This window comes from Antechinus flavipes, chromosome 4, assembly GCF_016432865.1.
Source record: "Antechinus flavipes isolate AdamAnt ecotype Samford, QLD, Australia chromosome 4, AdamAnt_v2, whole genome shotgun sequence".
Classification (NCBI taxonomy): domain Eukaryota; kingdom Metazoa; phylum Chordata; class Mammalia; order Dasyuromorphia; family Dasyuridae; genus Antechinus; species Antechinus flavipes.
In genome coordinates, this window is record NC_067401.1 from 186,291,732 (window position 1) to 186,308,536 (window position 16,805).

Here is a 16,805-nt window from a genome sequence, read left to right on the forward strand (position 1 = left end):
CAGTGCTTTCCTGTTTCTATGATACCCAATAGGACATGAAAAGACAACTATCATTATGTTCTAACTTACCTCTTGGTAAGAGTTTACCCAAGACGGTAGCCCATACCACTTAGCTTGACTGGAGATAACCTTTAAATGCCTCCAGTCTTTTTGGTTCAACAGGATAATCTTCTAGCCTTACAGTATAATGGGGAAACTCCTCTGCCTCTGTATTTTCCCTCACCCACTATCAACGTTATGAATATATGTGATTGTGTGTATATTTATCTAAAATAACTTCCTGTAGAATAATGAGCTACCAAACCACAGTTGTAAATGTAGTAGTTCTTAACATTAAAAAATAGGTGAAGAAATTTTATGCTAAGGAAAACAGGTAGCTGCCTAACTTAATAAAGCCACCCTTACAATAACCCATTCTTTCTACCTCTTAATCTTCACTTCCCAGATATAGGCCCCTTGGAACTATAAGGAAAGGGTTGGGGAAAGGAGGATATATGGGAGGGAAGCTGTGAGAGTAAATGATAAGGGTTTTGTCTGTATTCCCCCCTTCCTTTGGAAAACCCAAGGGTCTTATCAGGCCAGCATTTCCTTTCCTCTTTCTTCCCCTACCTTCCTGTTCTTGCCAAAGCCAGGCATCTTGGTTCTCCATAGGGTAAGCTCATAGAGGCATACAGTTCCTGGCAAAAACTATGAATTGGAGGTGCTTGTGGAAAATGGTGAGTAGTGGGAGAGAAAGGTCAAACCTGAGGACTGGAAAGTAATATTGACCTAGCTGAAGGTGAGAAGGGATGGATTTTTCAGTCTGGCAGTGGTAGTAACAAAGAGCCAGTTGATTAGAATGTTAGATACTTGAGATCTGGAAAGAATCAAGAGAGCTAGTGGGATTGGGTGGAGAGATGAAAAATGTGGATCTGAGGAAGAAACCTGAGTCCTCTGGGGTAATCTAAGGTTGAGGAAATAGTAAGAGACTTAGAGTCACATACCTAGAGAGGTCTTGGAGAGACTATGGGGCTGAGAGGTAGCACCTGAATCTTTGGGAGGATTATTTGTTGGAGAATAAAAAGTGAGAAACTGCCTGGTAGGGGTGGAAAGGAAAAGTGAATTAGGAGCGTGGGAAGGGGAGGGGTAAGAAGTCAGGGACCTGGGTGGTCTGATCCTGGGTTCTTCAGGAATCTGAAAAAAATAGGAAAATACCATTACTTCTTTTCCCCTTTCACAGGACCCTGTGCTACTCTTGGTCCTCCTTTTCCTCCTCCTTCTGGGACCCTCCTATTCCCAGTCTCCCTGTGAGACTCAAAAAGGGGCTAGCAAGATGGAAACTAACTGTGAATCCCTTGGTCTGAAGTCTATACCACCAAAGCTATCCCCAGACACTGCCATTCTCTTCCTTCAGAATAATGGCCTGAAATCCTTCTCCACTTCTTCTCTCGGTTTTCTAACCCAACTCACTGAACTCTACATAGCTAAAAATAATATGAGTGTCCTGATAGCAGATGGGAAGCTTCCACTCCTCTCAATTCTGGATCTCTCTGATAATTGCCTAAAGACCCTGCCTTCACTAGCACACTCCCTCCCTTCTCTTACCTCCCTTGATCTCTCCAGAAATGCCCTAGAGTCCCTGTCTCCACATGCTCTGGCTGGCCTGGATTCGTTAGAGAACCTCTACCTTGGAGGCAACAAGCTGAGGAGTCTGCCCCCAGACTTTCTGAAAGCAGCATTCAAACTCCAGAAGCTGGATCTATCGAAAAATCGCCTGGAATATCTATCAGCCGACCTGTTGGCAGACCTCCAGAATCTAAACACCCTCTTCCTACAGGATAATCAGCTCTCTATCCTTCCTTTTGGCTTCTTCCGGGATCATCTCCTACCTTATGTCTTCCTCCATTCCAATCCGTGGAATTGTAACTGTGAACTTCGATACCTACGTCACTGGCTACAGGAAAATCAGGGTAATGTCTACCTTTGGAAGGAAGGTGTGGATGTCAAAGTCATGACTCCAGATGTGAAGAGTGTCCTGTGTGAGGTTCCCTTTAAGACACCTGTTGTCAGTTTCTCTGCAAATTGTCCCATCACTGGGGATGAAGATTATGACAGCTACAATGAGTATGATGAGGTAACTGCACAAGGGGTCTTAAAATCTGAAACTACTACTATTCCAACCACCATATCTCTGGAGCATTCCACAGTCCTTAGTAGGTCAAAACTCACCACAACAGAACTCACCACTTTCCCAATAACCCCAGAAAAAAACACATTCCCAACTACGAGAAGGTCCATCATATTCCTTAACAGCCCAAAAATAACTGGGCTCCCAACTATATCAGAACTTACTAGGTTCCTGAACTCAGAAGCTACTACATTTCACATCACTCCAGAAAATACCATACTCCCAACTACCCAAGAGGTCATCATATTTCTTAACAGCTCACAATCTACTACTCAGTTCCCAACAATGCCTAAACTCACTAGGTTCCTGATCTCCTCAGAAGCTACCACACTGCAGATCACTCCAGAACCCACTGCATTTTCAGAGAATCTGGAAACAACTAGATTCCAAACTTCTCCAGAAAACACCACATTTCCAGTAACCTCAGAAACTACCATGTTGCAAATAACCTCAGAATCTGTCACATTTCCAATCATAGATTCCATTGGAGGTCCTATGTCTGTTACCCCGCCCAGTCTTTTTTCAACTTTAATCCTCCTGAGATCCAACATTCTGCCACCAAATGAAGCTGTGGCTCTAGGAAACTTAGGTGATCCTAGCAATTCCTCCTCCCCCATTTCCACCTCCTGCTGCCTTCTGTCTCTGAGGTTCTACATCTTTGGAACAGCTTGGGTTCTTGTCTCTTCCATTGTTCTCATTCTCTTCTTAGTTCTAGCTCAGCCCCCACTTCATCTGCTAAGGACCCATACCTTTATGGAGGACATCCCCAATCCAAGGGCCACTGTCCACCTTGAGCTCCCTAAGGGGAAGGAAGTGATAGTCCATAGAGCTTGGCTTCTCTTTCTTGGAGGATCAATACCTTCCTTCCGCACTAGACTCTTTCTGTGGGTACAGTCCAATGGCAGAGTGGGACCTCTGACTCTGAAGAGGAAGCCATCTGCCATAAGCCTTGGTCGAGGGGAAGACTTGCTGGGGTCTGTCAACATCAGGTATTCAGGCCACAGCCTCTGAGCCACATAGCCACCTATAAACATACTCAGGTTCCTAGACAGAATCTAGGTTCTGAATGACTTGGGAAAGATCAGTGTAGATATGACAAGTTCTTCTGAAATCTAGGGGCAGAGTCTGAACCTACAATAAAAATTTCTTCTAGTAATCAGTTCTTATTGTATACATTGGTAGGGGTGAGGGGGAAGAGATGGTGGGTCTTGAGGGGCGAGGTATGCTGGTAGACATCTACTTTGCCACCTTCCTCTCCCTCACCACAAATTTTGATTTTGAAGTGATGGTGGAACATTTAAAAAGAAATATCTTGAAAAGCAGTTGGAGGGAACAGCTAGGTGCCACACTAGATAGAGCATCAGCCTCAGGGCCGAATTTAAATCTAGTCTCAGACACTTAACACTTCCTAGCTGTGTGACCCTGGGCAAGTCACTTAACCCCAATTGCCTCGGAGAAAAAACAAATGGAGATGGGGCTAGGTCCTTTGGGAATTTATTGTACTCTTTTCTCCATTTCATTCTTAATCTTGTTAATTTAGTTTGCATATGAGTTAAGTAGCCAATGATCATATCCACATTTGTACCTCTGGTGGCAAAAACCTCAATAAATGTTTATCTTTTACAGCCATTAAATAAAAGGCCAGAAGATGTCATACCAGTTAACTTTTTTTTAAATGCCTGTTTCCCCTACCTTTTCCAATTGACCATAACCTAGAATGCCTTTTCTGATGTTATTAATAGATTGAGTTCAATTCCCTCATTTTACAGATGTGAAAATTGGCACTGAGATCAATATCATACACCTAGTTTTAATTTTATGCTTCCTTTCTAAACTCAGAAAACAGGTCAATACAGTTATTCCCCTCCCCAATGCCAATGAGGTTTGTGTAATAGGTACCATAACTCATGTTGGGATCTAGGGCTTCTTTGCCTTCCTAGAATATAGGCAATCTATTGCTTCATATCCAAGGTTTTAGAGCCAGGGAAAAGTTCAGATTATATTCAAGTGCCCAAATGGTGCAAAAGTATCAAAAGCACTGTCCTAGAATCAAGACACTTGGATTCTAGTGTCTGCTTTGCCAATATGTAACTTTGGAAATTACTTTTCCTAAGACACATTTCCTCCAATAAAATGTGTGTGTATTTAGAGGTCCTTTGTAGAACTGATTCCATTAAAATGTTGATAATCATTAGCAGAAGAGGGAATCTAGTTGTAAATTTGGGAACTTTGATTTCAACTTCACCTCTCTGGGTTAATCATCTAACAGAACCATTTATGAAGAAGACACCCAAAGCCCAGTAACTGATCCAAGGTCACTACAGGAAGTAAGCAGCAGAAATAGAATCTGAAACTTAATCCTGAGCCCCAATCCAAGGATCTTTCTGTTAAACTTCACTGTCTCTTGCTCCGCTAAATAACTCCCCCACCCCTGCCTCACTTCCACAAATAGCAAGGTAAGCTGCTTCCCTGTTCCTGAAACACATAGTTTCTTTCTCTATCTTTGTAACTTCCACTCCCTCCTCATGTTGTGTAATATCTCACTGAACAGACTCTCAAGGGCTCCCCTCAGGCAATAACAAATTACTATTTGTCTCTGTCTCTAAAGAGCCAGGTGTTCATCAGTGCTCATTAGAAAGACTGATCCCTAGTCACTGATTCTACTAATAATGCTCACTTGTTCAATCCAGTCTGAGGACCGGGAAGTCAGTTTGTCTTCCACATTCTTGTAGCATTTGGGCTTCAGCCCAAATCCATTTCCACCCCAGTTCCCAATAAAAGCAAGGAATATGAGAACTTCAAAATGTTTCCATGATTTCAGAAAAACAGTTGAATGACAAATCCCTTACCATAGTTAAATATAATTTCATAAAATCATCATATATTTTTACCATAATTTTCAAGATTAAAAAAAAAAAATAGACATCCTGTTCCCCAGGAATCCAATTGTTTAAGCAGCCCCTATCCTGAGGCTGAGGGGGAGGACAGAGTACCCAGGCACATAATATGGACAAAAATCTCTCATCACCTTTGTCTTGCTTCCTTAAGACTGTCCCTTGTAATGACAGAAAGGGGGGAACATATGGAGTGTGGACAGGTGCTGGTCTTTATCAATGTGGAAATTCAGAAGCAGATACTAAATTTCAAACCTGTCTCTTACCAGGCATTTACTAAGCCCTCTATTGGGGATGGGGAGTGAGAAAAATATTTTATTTTATCATGAGGCCTCCTTGGCTACACGGGCACTCTCCTATTTTCTGTTTGCTTTCCAAGCATGGAAACTATCAACAACATCCCTAGGTGTCCAACCATACTGCTATTTAAAACTATCCAAGTTGATACTTCTATCAGGACCTCTTTGCCCTCTCCCCTTCTCCACAGGATGTTTTTGAGGTGAATGGAAGTCCCCAGAATTATGGAGACAAGTTCCAGGCTCTTTGGAGGCCACAGGAAAAGGGAAATAGAGTCCAAGCTGGAGCAGTGGACAGATCAAAGTCCTTTATATCAGGAGAAACCACACCAGGGGTTGGGGTGGGAGTGGGAATAGGATGGGAGGAAAAATGAAAGAGTTGGGGGAAATAAATAGAATGGGAGGCTGAGGGGCAGAATCTATACACCCCCTTGGGAAAGTGAATGTATGGTAAGGGTCGAGAAGATTGAAGCTTATAAGGGTGTAGGTGATCCCTCAGGTTCCCATTCCTGGGAGTCATGTCCTCCTGGTCCTCAGGCACCCTTGGGGCTCCTCAACCACTGAGAAAGAGCTTCTTGTAGGCTTTGTTCATCTGCTCCAGGAAGATAAAGGTGAGAACAGTATGGGGGCCAAGTCGAGCATAGTATGGTGTGAATCCCTTCCAGAGGCTGAAGAATCCTTCATATCGAATGACCTTTACCAGCACATCCTATGAAACAAGAGGGAAGGGCTTCTGGGGATGAGAAGAACACCAACCTTTCCCCTGCCCACATTGTTACTTCCAACCAAAACACCCTAGTATGAATACTCCCAGGCCTTGGTGGATGGATGAATAAAGGGCAAAAATTAAATAATATCTGCTTATTAAATTTTGAAAAGATATGTGAATAGCTTTCTTCAATTCCCCAAATTCTCACCAGTCCATTCTTATACTCTGGCTTCCCATCGATCATTCGCATATTCTGAATCCTGGGTGAGCACAAGAAGGGATAAATAACAAACCAGTTAGAGCTGTAGGTAGGATGGAATGGGATCAAAGCTTTAATTTTGATTGTGGATTTAGAACTAGAAGAGCCCTTTAAAATTTTCTAGCTTAATTCTATCATGTTACAGGGCAAGGAAAAAAGTCAAGAAAAAAGACCAGGTCTTCTTGGCTTCAAAAATAGGGCTCAAAAAATGGTATACTTGATTTTTCTGTCCCATTTTGCTACTGTCTCCTCCATCTGAATAATATTAAGTGTATATGTAAAAACCCAGACAACTCTTTCCTTTTGCCTTAGAAATCCTGATTCTACCTGGTTTTAACAATGTCCACAGGCATAGAGGCTGCTGTGGTGACCAGTCCACTGATCATACTGGCGCAGAAATGACAGAAGATGTTGTCAGAGAAGTGACCTATAGTGGCAAGAAAAAGAGATGTGTCAGTTTAAATTCTTGGAAAGGCTGGAGCAGAAAGAATTGGGAAGTAGATACCTGAGTGAGTGGGGAAGATCTGGAGCTCACCTGAATCCAAGAGAAACTGTTTAGATTGTGAATAGGAAGCAAGCTGGGCAGCATTGACAACAACAGCTCTAGCCATAGTAGGGATACAACCCTATTATTAAAAGAAAAAACAATGTCAGCCCTTCATCTCCTTTTGGACCCCCCTCACCTCCTCTCCCATTTTCTCCCCTGGTCATTAAATATATTCCACTCACCCTCCAAAGGGTGGGGACTCCCTCTTCCCTGGCAATTCTCAAGAGTGCATCAAAAACATTCTTGTAACCTCTGCGCTGATCCAACGGCATCCTGTAGAGAGTGAGTGAAGTTGAGAATGGGAAAGGAGGAAAAGAGAGGATCTGGAAAGAAGTCAAGAAAGAAAAGACCAAGTAGTAGCATGACAATTCTTTGCATTACAAAGAACCATAGTACTTGAGAATCAAAATGTCAGTCCCCTTCTTTTATAATTTATACTAAGTCCAGAGAAATAAACTGAATTGCCCTAAATTAGAGTGGCAGTAGTCTTCTGACTGCCAATTCCCTGTTTTCCCAGGGCACTAATCCCTAGAGAGAGACTGGGGTCCTAGGTTCTTAGGTAGCCTTTAATATGACTCACCGACCATCAGCTGTCATACGAATCAGGGCAACTTCAGCAGGTGTTCCCACAAAGGCTCCTGTGGCACCTGCTGTCATGCCAATCAGGGCCTTTAGCAAGAATCCAGGGGGTGTCCCATCTGCCCCAGTCAGGCGCTCAAAAAGAACAGTGTAAATGCCAAGTCGGGTTGTTGTGTAGGTTGCCTGGCGTAGGAGCCCAGCAGACAGCCTGATGGAAGGAGAAAGCCGGTCAGAAACCCGACCCTCAAAACCCCATGGGAAAGGGAAAGCCCTTTTTTTGGCCCTTCATTCTAATTGCTCCAATAAGAAGATCTGGGAATGGTGGCATACAGGTGCTAGGATGTGATTCCCAGTCCCCATGTCATACCTTAAGCTCCCAGTCCTTTCGTTTCCCCAAAGGGCCAGGACTCTTTAACTCCCAAGTCTCCAGTTCTAGAATTACCCTGTGTAGATGCCTCGAAGCCCTTCAGTCCTCAGGATACTGGTGAGGGCGTGGAAGCTAGTCCTGTATTCCCGGGTCTTGGCCCCTTCCCCACTCAGCTGCATTCGGTTCTTCACCAAGTCTAGAGGCTGCACAAAAACCGTGGCCCCCATCCTGAGGTGGGGGAAGAAGGGAGTTCAGAGACGGGCCCTCAGGCCCTCCCACATCCTGAGTGCCTCGGGTGCCCAGAACAACAGTGTTGAGACAGGTGCCATGTAAAAGTAGGCGGGTCACGTAAGCCCACCCAGGTCCGAATTCGGGCTAAGTGTTCACGCAACTTTCCATAGATTGGATGTGCCAGGGTTGCGCTCCAATCGGGGATAACTCGGCGGTTGCAATGACCCTGGGATCGGCAGGCCCGGGGGCCGGAGATGGGGAGAAGGTGTAAGGGAAGCTCTGTGAAGGAGAGCCACACGTCATGCAGTCCGGGGCGGCAGTGCAATGGAAGCCGTGCAGCGTAGGGGCTGCGTGGGGCAATGGGCTGTAAGCGACGTACGCGCTGACCCACAGGCCGAACTGGAGTCGCTGCCCCATCAGTTCCCGGAGAAGTGTCCCGGCTTTCAGCCTGGACTAGTACATGTGTGGGGAGGAGAACGCTTACCCAGCCAGACCCCCGAATAAGAACTTGACGGACTTGGGGGACGTCCGTGGCTTTAAAGCCACCTCACTGCCCCCAGGAGTCGCCGCCGCCGCCGCCGCCATCTCCACTGCACCCGGGACTTGAGAGCGCGTGCCCCCACACTCGCCCAAGGTGACACTGTAGGCGCGCACGCGCGTCCTAGCTCACACTCTCCTTGCTCTCTCTTCTATCCAAGACAGCCCCTCTTCTCCGCCCCGGTATCAGCCCCACCACCACTTCAGTTGGAAGCTAGTACGCAGGCGCACAAAGAGGCAACTGGGAAGAAGATGGAGCCAGAGTAAAGAGGGACGGGAATAGAGGCGGAGCTTGGAGAATGATGTTGGAAGTGGGGTGGGGCTTGAAGTTCTTGGACAAAGGCGTAAATAGAGAGAGAAGAGGTGGAGACTTGGAGGGACCGAAAATAACGTGCGAACTATAGCGCATGGGCATTATTTGCAAGGAGGCGCCAGGGAAATCAGAGAAAACGAAGAAATCTCGTGAGATCAAGAAAGCCGGGGAGTGACGGTGAAGAGTCTCGCGACAATTGTCTTCAGTATTTGGAGTTTGGGAGAAATGAGAAAACCTCGCGAGACTTACATGAACCTGAGGTAGTAGCAGCGACGCCAGCAGCCCTGGAAGGGAGTAGAGGTTTGTAAACTGGGAATTCCTGGGGGTAGTGGGAGCGGAAATCTTCCCAGAAGGATGGGAAGCACTTTGCAGGAGGTTTCTTTGGACACCTAATATTCCTCCGTATCTGTAGACATCCCTGTCCCCCTTATTCCCTGCCTTAATCCTCTAGCCCATTTTTGATGGCTCCTGGGTCCAGATATTGAAAACCGGAAGTCCCTTTTAAGGGATTGGGAGGATGTCCCTCAATTCCGGAAGTGCTCCTTGTTGCTTCTTTCTTTTACCGGAAGTTTCTCTTTTCATCTGGGTTCCCCCTTTTACTCACAAACCACAAAACTTGAGTGGATTTAGAGGCCCTTACTGACCCACCTGGTTCAGAACTGTCATCTCTCGTTCCCACCTTCTCTCTCCTCCCCAGTACCATGGAGAACTCGGACTGGGTGAAAGACTAGACTAATATATTTTGCGGGGTGGGCCGGAGGCGCAAGGACAGAACTCCGTTCTCTTTTTGGCTACAGGACTCCGTCCTCCCCAACCTGCGGCTGCTGCTGCTACCATGCGTTCTGAGGCCTTCCCGATCCCTTTGCTAATGGTCATCGTGCTTTGGGGGATCACCCCCTCTTGGGGGCTCATTCGAGCCGTGAGTCTGGGGACCTGGGCCCAGGGTGAGCTGAGCTTAGGAAAACAAGTTCCCTATATAAAATGGATTCTCAACCATTTTTTACTTAATGGGTGTTAGAATACTAGATCAGGAGCCAAAGGAACCGAATTTTCTAGGTGTTAGTACCATTGTGTTAATTATTTCCATCATTGCCCTCAAGTTTCATCTTTTGCTAAATGAATTTTAGATTAATTCCCTTTTCAGTTCTGAATTATAGGTGTTCCCTCTACTAGAATTGGGGTAGGGAGAGAAAGGGCAGGGGCAGGGTTTCAGCGGGGATAAGGGGGAGGAATGAATCTTATGTTCTCAGACCTCAGACCACAATGCCAGCATGGACTTTGCAGATCTTCCTGCCCTTTTTGGGGCTTCCCTGAGCCAAGAGGGGCTCCAGGTAAGTTGCTCATATTTGAGAAGTTTTGATCAAGGGGCAAGAAAGACTAGTTAAATAGTAAACAATGATGTGATTTAAAGGACATTGTTACTTTGTATCCTTGTGACATTGGGCAAATCACTTCTCTGGCTTAATGTTCCATTTGTAAAGTGAAAGGCTTAGATTAGGTAAGGAATTCTTAATTTGGAGCTCATTAACTTAAAAACGTTTTGAACTCTTTAGTTATAATTAATTGATGCCAGATTGGAGAGATTGATGTTTTCTACTTGGGAAAGGGAAGGGAGTTTATAAACTAATTGAAGATTACTTTCTAGGAGAATGAAGATAGGATTGAGATAGAGGTAGGTATCTTGAGCAAAAGCTTATCTTGCACAAAGCTTGGAGTCAGGTAGTTGTGAAGTATCAATGTAAACCAATGGGAAAAGTCAGGATTGAAAGCAGTTTACTAGGGAGTAAGATACTTGAGTGTGGAGGGATAAGTTGGGTATCTTGACTGCGTGGAGGAAATAGATGGTTGGGATATTTGGATCTGTGTGGGCAGGAGGAGCACCTAATCTTATTCCCTCTCTCAGGGATTCCTGGTGGAGGCTCATCCTGCCAATGCCTGTAGTCCTATTAACCCTCCACCTCTTGCTCCTGCCAACGGCTCTGCCTTTATTGCCTTGCTTCGGAGATTTGACTGCAACTTTGATCTTAAGGTGGGGAATGGGAATGGGATAGGTACAAGAAGTCTGGAGTAATTAGGTAATGATTCTTTTGACTCCCTTTCCCCCTTTTAGGTTCTAAATGCTCAGAAGGCTGGGTACAGAGCAGCTGTAGTCTACAACGTGAATTCCAATGAACTTTTGAACATGGTGTGGAATAGTGGTAAGAGTTGGGGTATCTCAGTCCTTGAAGAATGGGGGAGGGGGTCAGAGGAGGTGGGGATGCCTGGGTCCCTGGTATGACAGTCCCATTCCCACAGAGGAAATTCAGCAGCAGATCTGGATCCCATCAGTGTTTGTGGGAGAGACAAGCTCAGAGTACCTGCGCTCCCTCTTTGTCTACGACAAAGGGTATGATGTGTCTTCCCTATCCTCAACCCTGATTCATATCTGGTGTGTTCCTTATCCCCTTTTCCTACTCTGGATCTTTTTTGTTAACTATTTTCTTTTCCACCTTATTCCCCACCCATCCCCACCTTCCTCTCTTTTAATTATTCTTTTATCTCCACCAGACATATCCTATTCGACTCATGAAGTTGTGGTGGGAAGAACATAGGATTCATGAGTTTGAGTCCTGCCTAAGTTTTATGATTGTAGCAGGTCTCTTTGAACCTGTTTCCTCTTTTGCAAAATATGAATGGGCAACTTGTATTGCTTATGCTACAGGTTTATTGTGAAGTTTTGTAAACTATTAAATGTTAGAGAAAAAGGAGTTTTGCATCCGAGTTCCATTTTCTTTCCTTTTCCCGTGCCTCCAATTCTTGACTGTTCTCTACTGCATTGCCCTCTGATCCATCCCTTGCATTGTCCCTTTCTAGGGCCCGTGTCTTGCTGGTCCCAGACAACACCTTTCCTTTAGGCTATTATCTCATCCCCTTCACTGGAGTTGTGGGCCTGCTGGTTCTGGCCATGGGGGCTGTGCTGGTGAGTTAACTTTTGGGCAAGATGTTTTTCTAGGGATTTGGGAAAGAGGAATAAATAGCCTGGGAAGTCACACAAAGTCCATGAGGGGAGAGGAAGACTGGATTGAACTAGCCAGGCCTTTTTGATGCTCCCAAGATGGGTTCATCTCCTTTTTTCTGCCAGGTAGTGTTTCTCTTCTCCCCCTGCCAGGTAGTTCGATGTATACAGCACCGGAAGCGGCTCCAAAGGAACCGATTGAGCAAAGAGCAGCTAAAACAGATTCCCACACATAATTATCAGAAAGGTAAGGCAGGATTCTGGAATATCTCTCCATATAGGTGAGTACAGAACAAAACACTATCAAGGTGCATGAGTGTCTAGAAATGAGATGAAAGGGAGGAAAGGCTTTATAGACCAGAGCAAAAACAACAAGAACCATAATCCTCGGCATGGTGTCCATGTAAGGCCAGAACTGAGGCCTGGTCCTTCCTCATTTCTCGCCACCTTCCCTCTTCCAAACCATTTCCCCTCACCTCTACTCTTTGCTGGCTTCATCCCTATGTCTTCATTTTCTGTTTTCCCACCACTCTTTCTACAGCCTACCTTTTCTGTACTGAGTTGTACTATTGACCATGAACAAATCTTTTCTTTCTTGGCCTCTAGCATCCATGTTTGTGGAGAAAAGTGGGGGGGGAAATGGTGATTAGAATTGGAAGGTGGAGAGGTAGTTCGAGTTGGATTAAGTAGCTATTGGAGAGATTCATCTCATTCTTTGTCCAATTAGGTGATGAATATGATGTCTGTGCTATCTGTTTAGAAGAATATGAGGATGGGGACAAATTAAGGATACTACCATGTGCTCATGGTAAGAAATACTTTGCCCCCAAGGGTGTCATTATCCTATCTTCCTTCTTATAGTACCCATTTTTCTCTTGGTCTTTCCCTAGCCTATCATAGCCACTGTGTTGATCCCTGGCTCACCCAAACCCGGAAGACTTGTCCAATCTGCAAGCAGCCAGTTCATCAAGAACCTGGGGAAGAGGAAGAGCAGGAAGCAGAAGAGGATGGGGACAGTGGAAACCCAGTCTCTGAGCGGACCCCCCTCCTAGGTCCTTCTAGCATTCTTCCACCTTCGTTTGGTGCTGTTTCTCCTACCCTTCCTGAAGAATCTTCTACTTCCTCATCCCCCTCAGTTGTTCTTGTCTGACCTGAATTTGCACCTTCACCCTTAAAGGATTTCCTGGGCTAGAGCCAGGTCCTTCCCCTTCTACATCAAAAGATTTTCACTGTTGGGTTAATAAAATTGCTTTGTTTCTGAAGCAGGGTGGGGTCTTTCTTGGGTGGAAGGGATAAAAAGGAATGAAAGTTCTGTCCATAGTTGAAATGATAAGTAGTCTTTTCATTCCTAGACTAGGAAGCTCCAGTCATCCAGAAGGGGAAAAGGCACCCAATCCACCTTAAAGTTTTATAACAAACACCCAAGAAACTTGAGACCTTAAGGGATTGCAGTTTTGCTTTTTTTTTTTGGAAAGCACAGGTGTCAGTGTTAGTGTTAGTTCTGCTGGCATACTCCCTGTCATTACACACACCTTTATTAGTAGAATCTTTTATTCATATTCCAATATAAGTTTCCAGAAAAAAAAAAAAAACAATTTTTCCAAAAAAAAAAAAAAAAAAAAAGTCTTCCCTACTACACACAGGAAGGAGGTTCAAAAGAGAGGGGGAAGGGGCGCCTGTCTGTCCAACCTGGCCCCCCCCAGGTATAGTTTTGGCAGCAACAAGTGGGTGGGGAAATGGCCCAAAAAACAATGGTGAGGGAAATGGTGCAGAAGCCTTGGGAAGGGGAGGGTGGGGAGGGTCAGTATTGAGAACGTCGAAGATGGGTAGCCATTTCATAACACTTCTTGTTGATCATTCCTCCGTGGATACCTTCTTTCCCCATCAGCAGGACTAGCGCTAAGAATGAAAAGAAAATGAAGATTTGAATACTCCCAGGGCACCCACAACCTGTTAATGATTGTAATCAAGATATTCCATAAGCCTGTTAGTCATCAACTCTCACCCCATAACATCTTAAACACTTCTACTAGGTAGGAAAATGGGAATGATGGCTGGGAATTAAGTTTACCTCTATCAGAAAGTGAAAATTTAGCCTAAATTTAACATGTAATTTAAAGACCTCACTTGCATCAAACATTTTGCCTTCAAGATTAGGGACTAGAAGTCACAACTTACTCTTGGCAGTCATGGTAACAGTAAGGTTGAAGGTGGGAGCACCCCCAGTGCTCTTTGTACGAAGGTCCATGGTGTATTCTCCATCTACCAGTAGCGAATCCCTGATCACAGAACATTTCTGGCCCCCAAGTGTCAGCCCATTTACGAAGAAACTTGAACGGTCTTTGCCAACCAATACAGCTACTTCAGCAGGCTGTCATGCAAGAAGGGAGGTACATATAAGGGTAAAGTTAAGAACCATCTGTGAGTGACTTTCACACTCTTCCCTCCCCATTTGCTTGGATAATTCTTCCAAAGAAGTCTGAGTCTGAACAAATTTACCATTCCGTAAGAAACCACATGAATTACATTTCTTTGCCCCCAAGAGTTAAAAGATTGGGAGACTGCCCAAAATGGACCATAAGATTGTTAAGATGAAAAGCAGGAAAGCCAAGAATCTGTGAAAGATGAGGGATATATCAAAGCACATGGCTTTTTCTCCTCAGGAAAGCAGAAGCAGAGGAGGAGGGGCCAGACATAGAACAAAGCTACTATGCCCTTATTTGGGCAAAGACTTAGCCAAAGCTCAGAGTGGGGGCCTTGGATTCCTGGGTCTGAGAACATTAGTTGGTGGTTGGGGACCGAATGACAACCAGAAGTGGTAGATGAATTGATCCTACAAATTCTAATCAGAAAACTTTTGTGTATGTGTGCATAGGAATAGTAGTAACAATCCTAGAGAGTGATAACTCGTACCAAAAAGAACTTCAAGCACCCTTTCTACCCTCTACAACCCCCACACCCCACCAACCCCACATCCGGCCACTGAGCTCCCGGAAATCCCCACTTCAAACTTCCGCTCCCCCTCCCCACTTCCGGCGAGGCTAAACTGGGGAGAGAGCCCTCTGACCTTTTATGGCTCCCTATCCCACCCCATCCTCCAACCTAACTTCCCTAAATCTTCCTTGTCTGACCCCACTCCCAACGTTAAAACGAAATGATTAAAATGGAGAGGTGAAATGAATTCCTTTACGGAAATGTACGGAGAAGAGTGCACTAGCAGCACCCCAAATAAGCAGAACCATGGGGAAATATGGGGGCCGAGGGGAAGCTTGTAAGGTGGTACTGGGAGTGGCAATGCCCTGAGAGAAGGCCGGGCCTGGCCAGGAGTAGCCCCAGGCACCAAAAAGCTCCAATAGCCTAGGCTTTCACCCCCACCCCAGCCAAGGGGGCGAACAATGGTGGAACGAGTGGGGGCGCGTCCGCATGCAACCGGAAGTGGAGGGGCGCCCCTCCATCCCCTTTAAAAAAAAAAAAGGTTAAGGGGGAAATCTTCCATCCACCCCGCCCCGCCCTGGGGGAGGCGGAAGTGTCCGATGAACCGGGCGACTGGCGCCCCTCCCCGCCCTGTGCCCCGGATGTAACGCCCTCCCTCAGAACCATGGTGGTGCTGGAATGACTACGGAGCAGGAGTCCCAGGAATTTGGGGGGAAAACGGTCGAGGGGGGAGGGCGAGTTTGCAATGCAACCTGAGAATCCATTGGCGCAAAAAGTAAAAGAAAAATGTAAAGATAGTTGAAACTCGGGCCTTCGAGAAGGGGGAAGGATGTGAAATTACTTCTGCCCCTTGTCCCGTTACCCCAGCGCCGGCGTCTTCCGCGCGGGGCCCAAGGATCCCCAACAACTAACCAAATTCACTTAAATCTTGTTAGCGTCCGGCCTGGCCGAGATTTCTCAGCCAAACCGACCCTGGGGACTCCAGTCTATCCGGCTGTCCTGCTCCCAACCCTTGCTGTGCTTTACCCACCCCTTACCAGCACTGAAATTTTTAAAAATACAGAAAAACACAAAACAAACAAACAAAAAACCCAACCAAGCCTCCAAATGCATCTCCTGTTTTCCAATGCACCCTAAAATGAACTCCCCTCCCAAACAGTCTCCAGGTTCGAGCTTGCCCCCTTTCTATATACCGTGATATTGGCGAAGGTTTTCCCTGGTACAGCGGCCCAGACCGAGGGCGAGTCCTTATAGCCGACTATGGCCGCATCCTGACAGGTCCCGTCCGCCATGAGGTTGTCGATGTAGGCGTTCCAACCGGCCATAGCGCTGGCGATCTGGCTCTGCTGCTACTGCGGGCAGGTGGTGGCGGAGAGCTCGGAACACGCGCTACTGTCTGGGCTCGCAGCTCCGTTCTCTCTGCTACCTTCGGCACTGCTTCCTGCTCGTCCTGCTGCTCCTCCTTCCCCTCCCCCCCCCTTTTTGCAAACGACTGTGGAGGCGGGGCCACCTTTTCCCCCCCTCCCCCTCCCCGAGACCAAAAAACTTTGCAAACAACAATTTTTTAAAATCTCCCACCTCCCTTTTCTGTAGCCAAATTTGCTGAGTGCAATAAAAAGGACCTCTGAGCGGGAGCGAAGGTGAGAGTTAGGCTGTTGGGTGCATCTTTGCGAATAAATCAAACTCCGGTAGGGAATATGGATAGTGAAAACGGAGAATACGCAAGCCTCCAATAATGCAAATCGTAGGAATCTCTGGCATAAACCGAGTTAAATTTTTAAACAATCTTTTTCTTTCCCAGCCCCCAGCTCAGAGCGCAGGGATGGTTTACTCATCCGCATGCGCTCAAAAGCCCAGGAGGAGCCGGAACTTGAGGAGGGCTGGGCGAGGCAGGCAGGGATAAGAAGGAAAAGTCTCCTCCCCAGTGGGCAGTAGAGGGGTGGAGATCATAGAAATGGGAATTGGGAATCGCGGCTG

At 46.0% G+C, this 16,805-nt stretch overlaps 4 protein-coding genes across 9 annotated transcripts; 2 read left to right on the forward strand and 2 right to left on the reverse strand.

The window, feature by feature from the left end:
- The first annotated feature begins 629 nt into the window (after nt 1–629).
- On the forward strand, nt 630–3,821 carry GP1BA (glycoprotein Ib platelet subunit alpha). Its single transcript, XM_051995931.1, has 2 exons — nt 630–716; nt 1,220–3,821. The coding sequence occupies exons 1-2, from the start codon at nt 690–692 to the stop codon at nt 3,176–3,178; spliced, it is 1,986 nt and encodes a 661-aa protein (XP_051851891.1). The 5' UTR covers nt 630–689; the 3' UTR covers nt 3,179–3,821.
- Nucleotides 3,822–5,650: 1,829 nt separating this feature from the next.
- SLC25A11 (solute carrier family 25 member 11) lies at nt 5,651–8,753 on the reverse strand. The gene is made up of 8 exons (XM_051995940.1): nt 8,534–8,753; nt 7,894–8,046; nt 7,453–7,659; nt 7,055–7,145; nt 6,861–6,951; nt 6,653–6,752; nt 6,275–6,326; nt 5,651–6,066 (listed from the first exon to the last, which is right to left on the reverse strand). The coding sequence occupies exons 1-8, from the start codon at nt 8,632–8,634 to the stop codon at nt 5,911–5,913; spliced, it is 951 nt and encodes a 316-aa protein (XP_051851900.1). The 5' UTR covers nt 8,635–8,753; the 3' UTR covers nt 5,651–5,910.
- Nucleotides 8,754–8,881: 128 nt separating this feature from the next.
- On the forward strand, nt 8,882–13,156 carry RNF167 (ring finger protein 167). 6 transcript variants are annotated; one of them, XM_051995935.1, is made up of 10 exons: nt 8,882–9,199; nt 9,697–9,843; nt 10,184–10,230; nt 10,803–10,928; nt 11,010–11,097; nt 11,195–11,285; nt 11,753–11,858; nt 12,021–12,141; nt 12,622–12,702; nt 12,785–13,156. In XM_051995935.1, the coding sequence occupies exons 2-10, from the start codon at nt 9,735–9,737 to the stop codon at nt 13,042–13,044; spliced, it is 1,029 nt and encodes a 342-aa protein (XP_051851895.1). In that variant the 5' UTR covers nt 8,882–9,199; nt 9,697–9,734; the 3' UTR covers nt 13,045–13,156. The 6 variants fall into 6 exon arrangements, with proteins under 6 accessions (XP_051851895.1, XP_051851893.1, XP_051851897.1 ...); XM_051995933.1 differs by having other exon boundaries at nt 9,697–9,818; nt 10,150–10,230; XM_051995937.1 differs by having other exon boundaries at nt 9,697–9,818; nt 10,150–10,230; nt 12,048–12,141.
- Nucleotides 13,157–13,427: 271 nt separating this feature from the next.
- Nucleotides 13,428–16,268, reverse strand: PFN1 (profilin 1). The gene is made up of 3 exons (XM_051995942.1): nt 16,022–16,268; nt 14,073–14,265; nt 13,428–13,793 (listed from the first exon to the last, which is right to left on the reverse strand). Exons 1-3 carry the CDS (start codon nt 16,151–16,153, stop codon nt 13,696–13,698), a joined length of 423 nt encoding a protein of 140 aa, XP_051851902.1. The 5' UTR covers nt 16,154–16,268; the 3' UTR covers nt 13,428–13,695.
- Nucleotides 16,269–16,805: the final 537 nt, after the last annotated feature.

Coding starts and splice junctions, on each gene's coding strand:
- RNF167 (XM_051995933.1), top strand. CDS start 9,735: ATGCGTTCTGAGGCCTTCCCGATCCCTTTGCTAATGGTCATCGTGCTT. Junction 11,098..11,194: donor GAACATGGTGTGGAATAGTG/GTAAGAGTTGGG, acceptor CCATTCCCACAG/AGGAAATTCAGCAGCAGATC. Junction 11,286..11,752: donor CTCTTTGTCTACGACAAAGG/GTATGATGTGTC, acceptor GTCCCTTTCTAG/GGCCCGTGTCTTGCTGGTCC.
- SLC25A11 (XM_051995940.1), bottom strand. CDS start 8,634: ATGGCGGCGGCGGCGGCGGCGACTCCTGGGGGCAGTGAGGTGGCTTTA. Junction 6,753..6,860: donor ACAGTTTCTCTTGGATTCAG/GTGAGCTCCAGA, acceptor TTGCCACTATAG/GTCACTTCTCTGACAACATC. Junction 6,067..6,274: donor CAGAGTATAAGAATGGACTG/GTGAGAATTTGG, acceptor CTTGTTTCATAG/GATGTGCTGGTAAAGGTCAT.
- PFN1 (XM_051995942.1), bottom strand. CDS start 16,153: ATGGCCGGTTGGAACGCCTACATCGACAACCTCATGGCGGACGGGACC. Junction 14,266..16,021: donor AAACCTTCGCCAATATCACG/GTATATAGAAAG, acceptor CTTGCATGACAG/CCTGCTGAAGTAGCTGTATT. Junction 13,794..14,072: donor TGTTACCATGACTGCCAAGA/GTAAGTTGTGAC, acceptor TTTCATTCTTAG/CGCTAGTCCTGCTGATGGGG.
- GP1BA (XM_051995931.1), top strand. CDS start 690: ATGAATTGGAGGTGCTTGTGGAAAATG. Junction 717..1,219: donor GGAGGTGCTTGTGGAAAATG/GTGAGTAGTGGG, acceptor CCCCTTTCACAG/GACCCTGTGCTACTCTTGGT.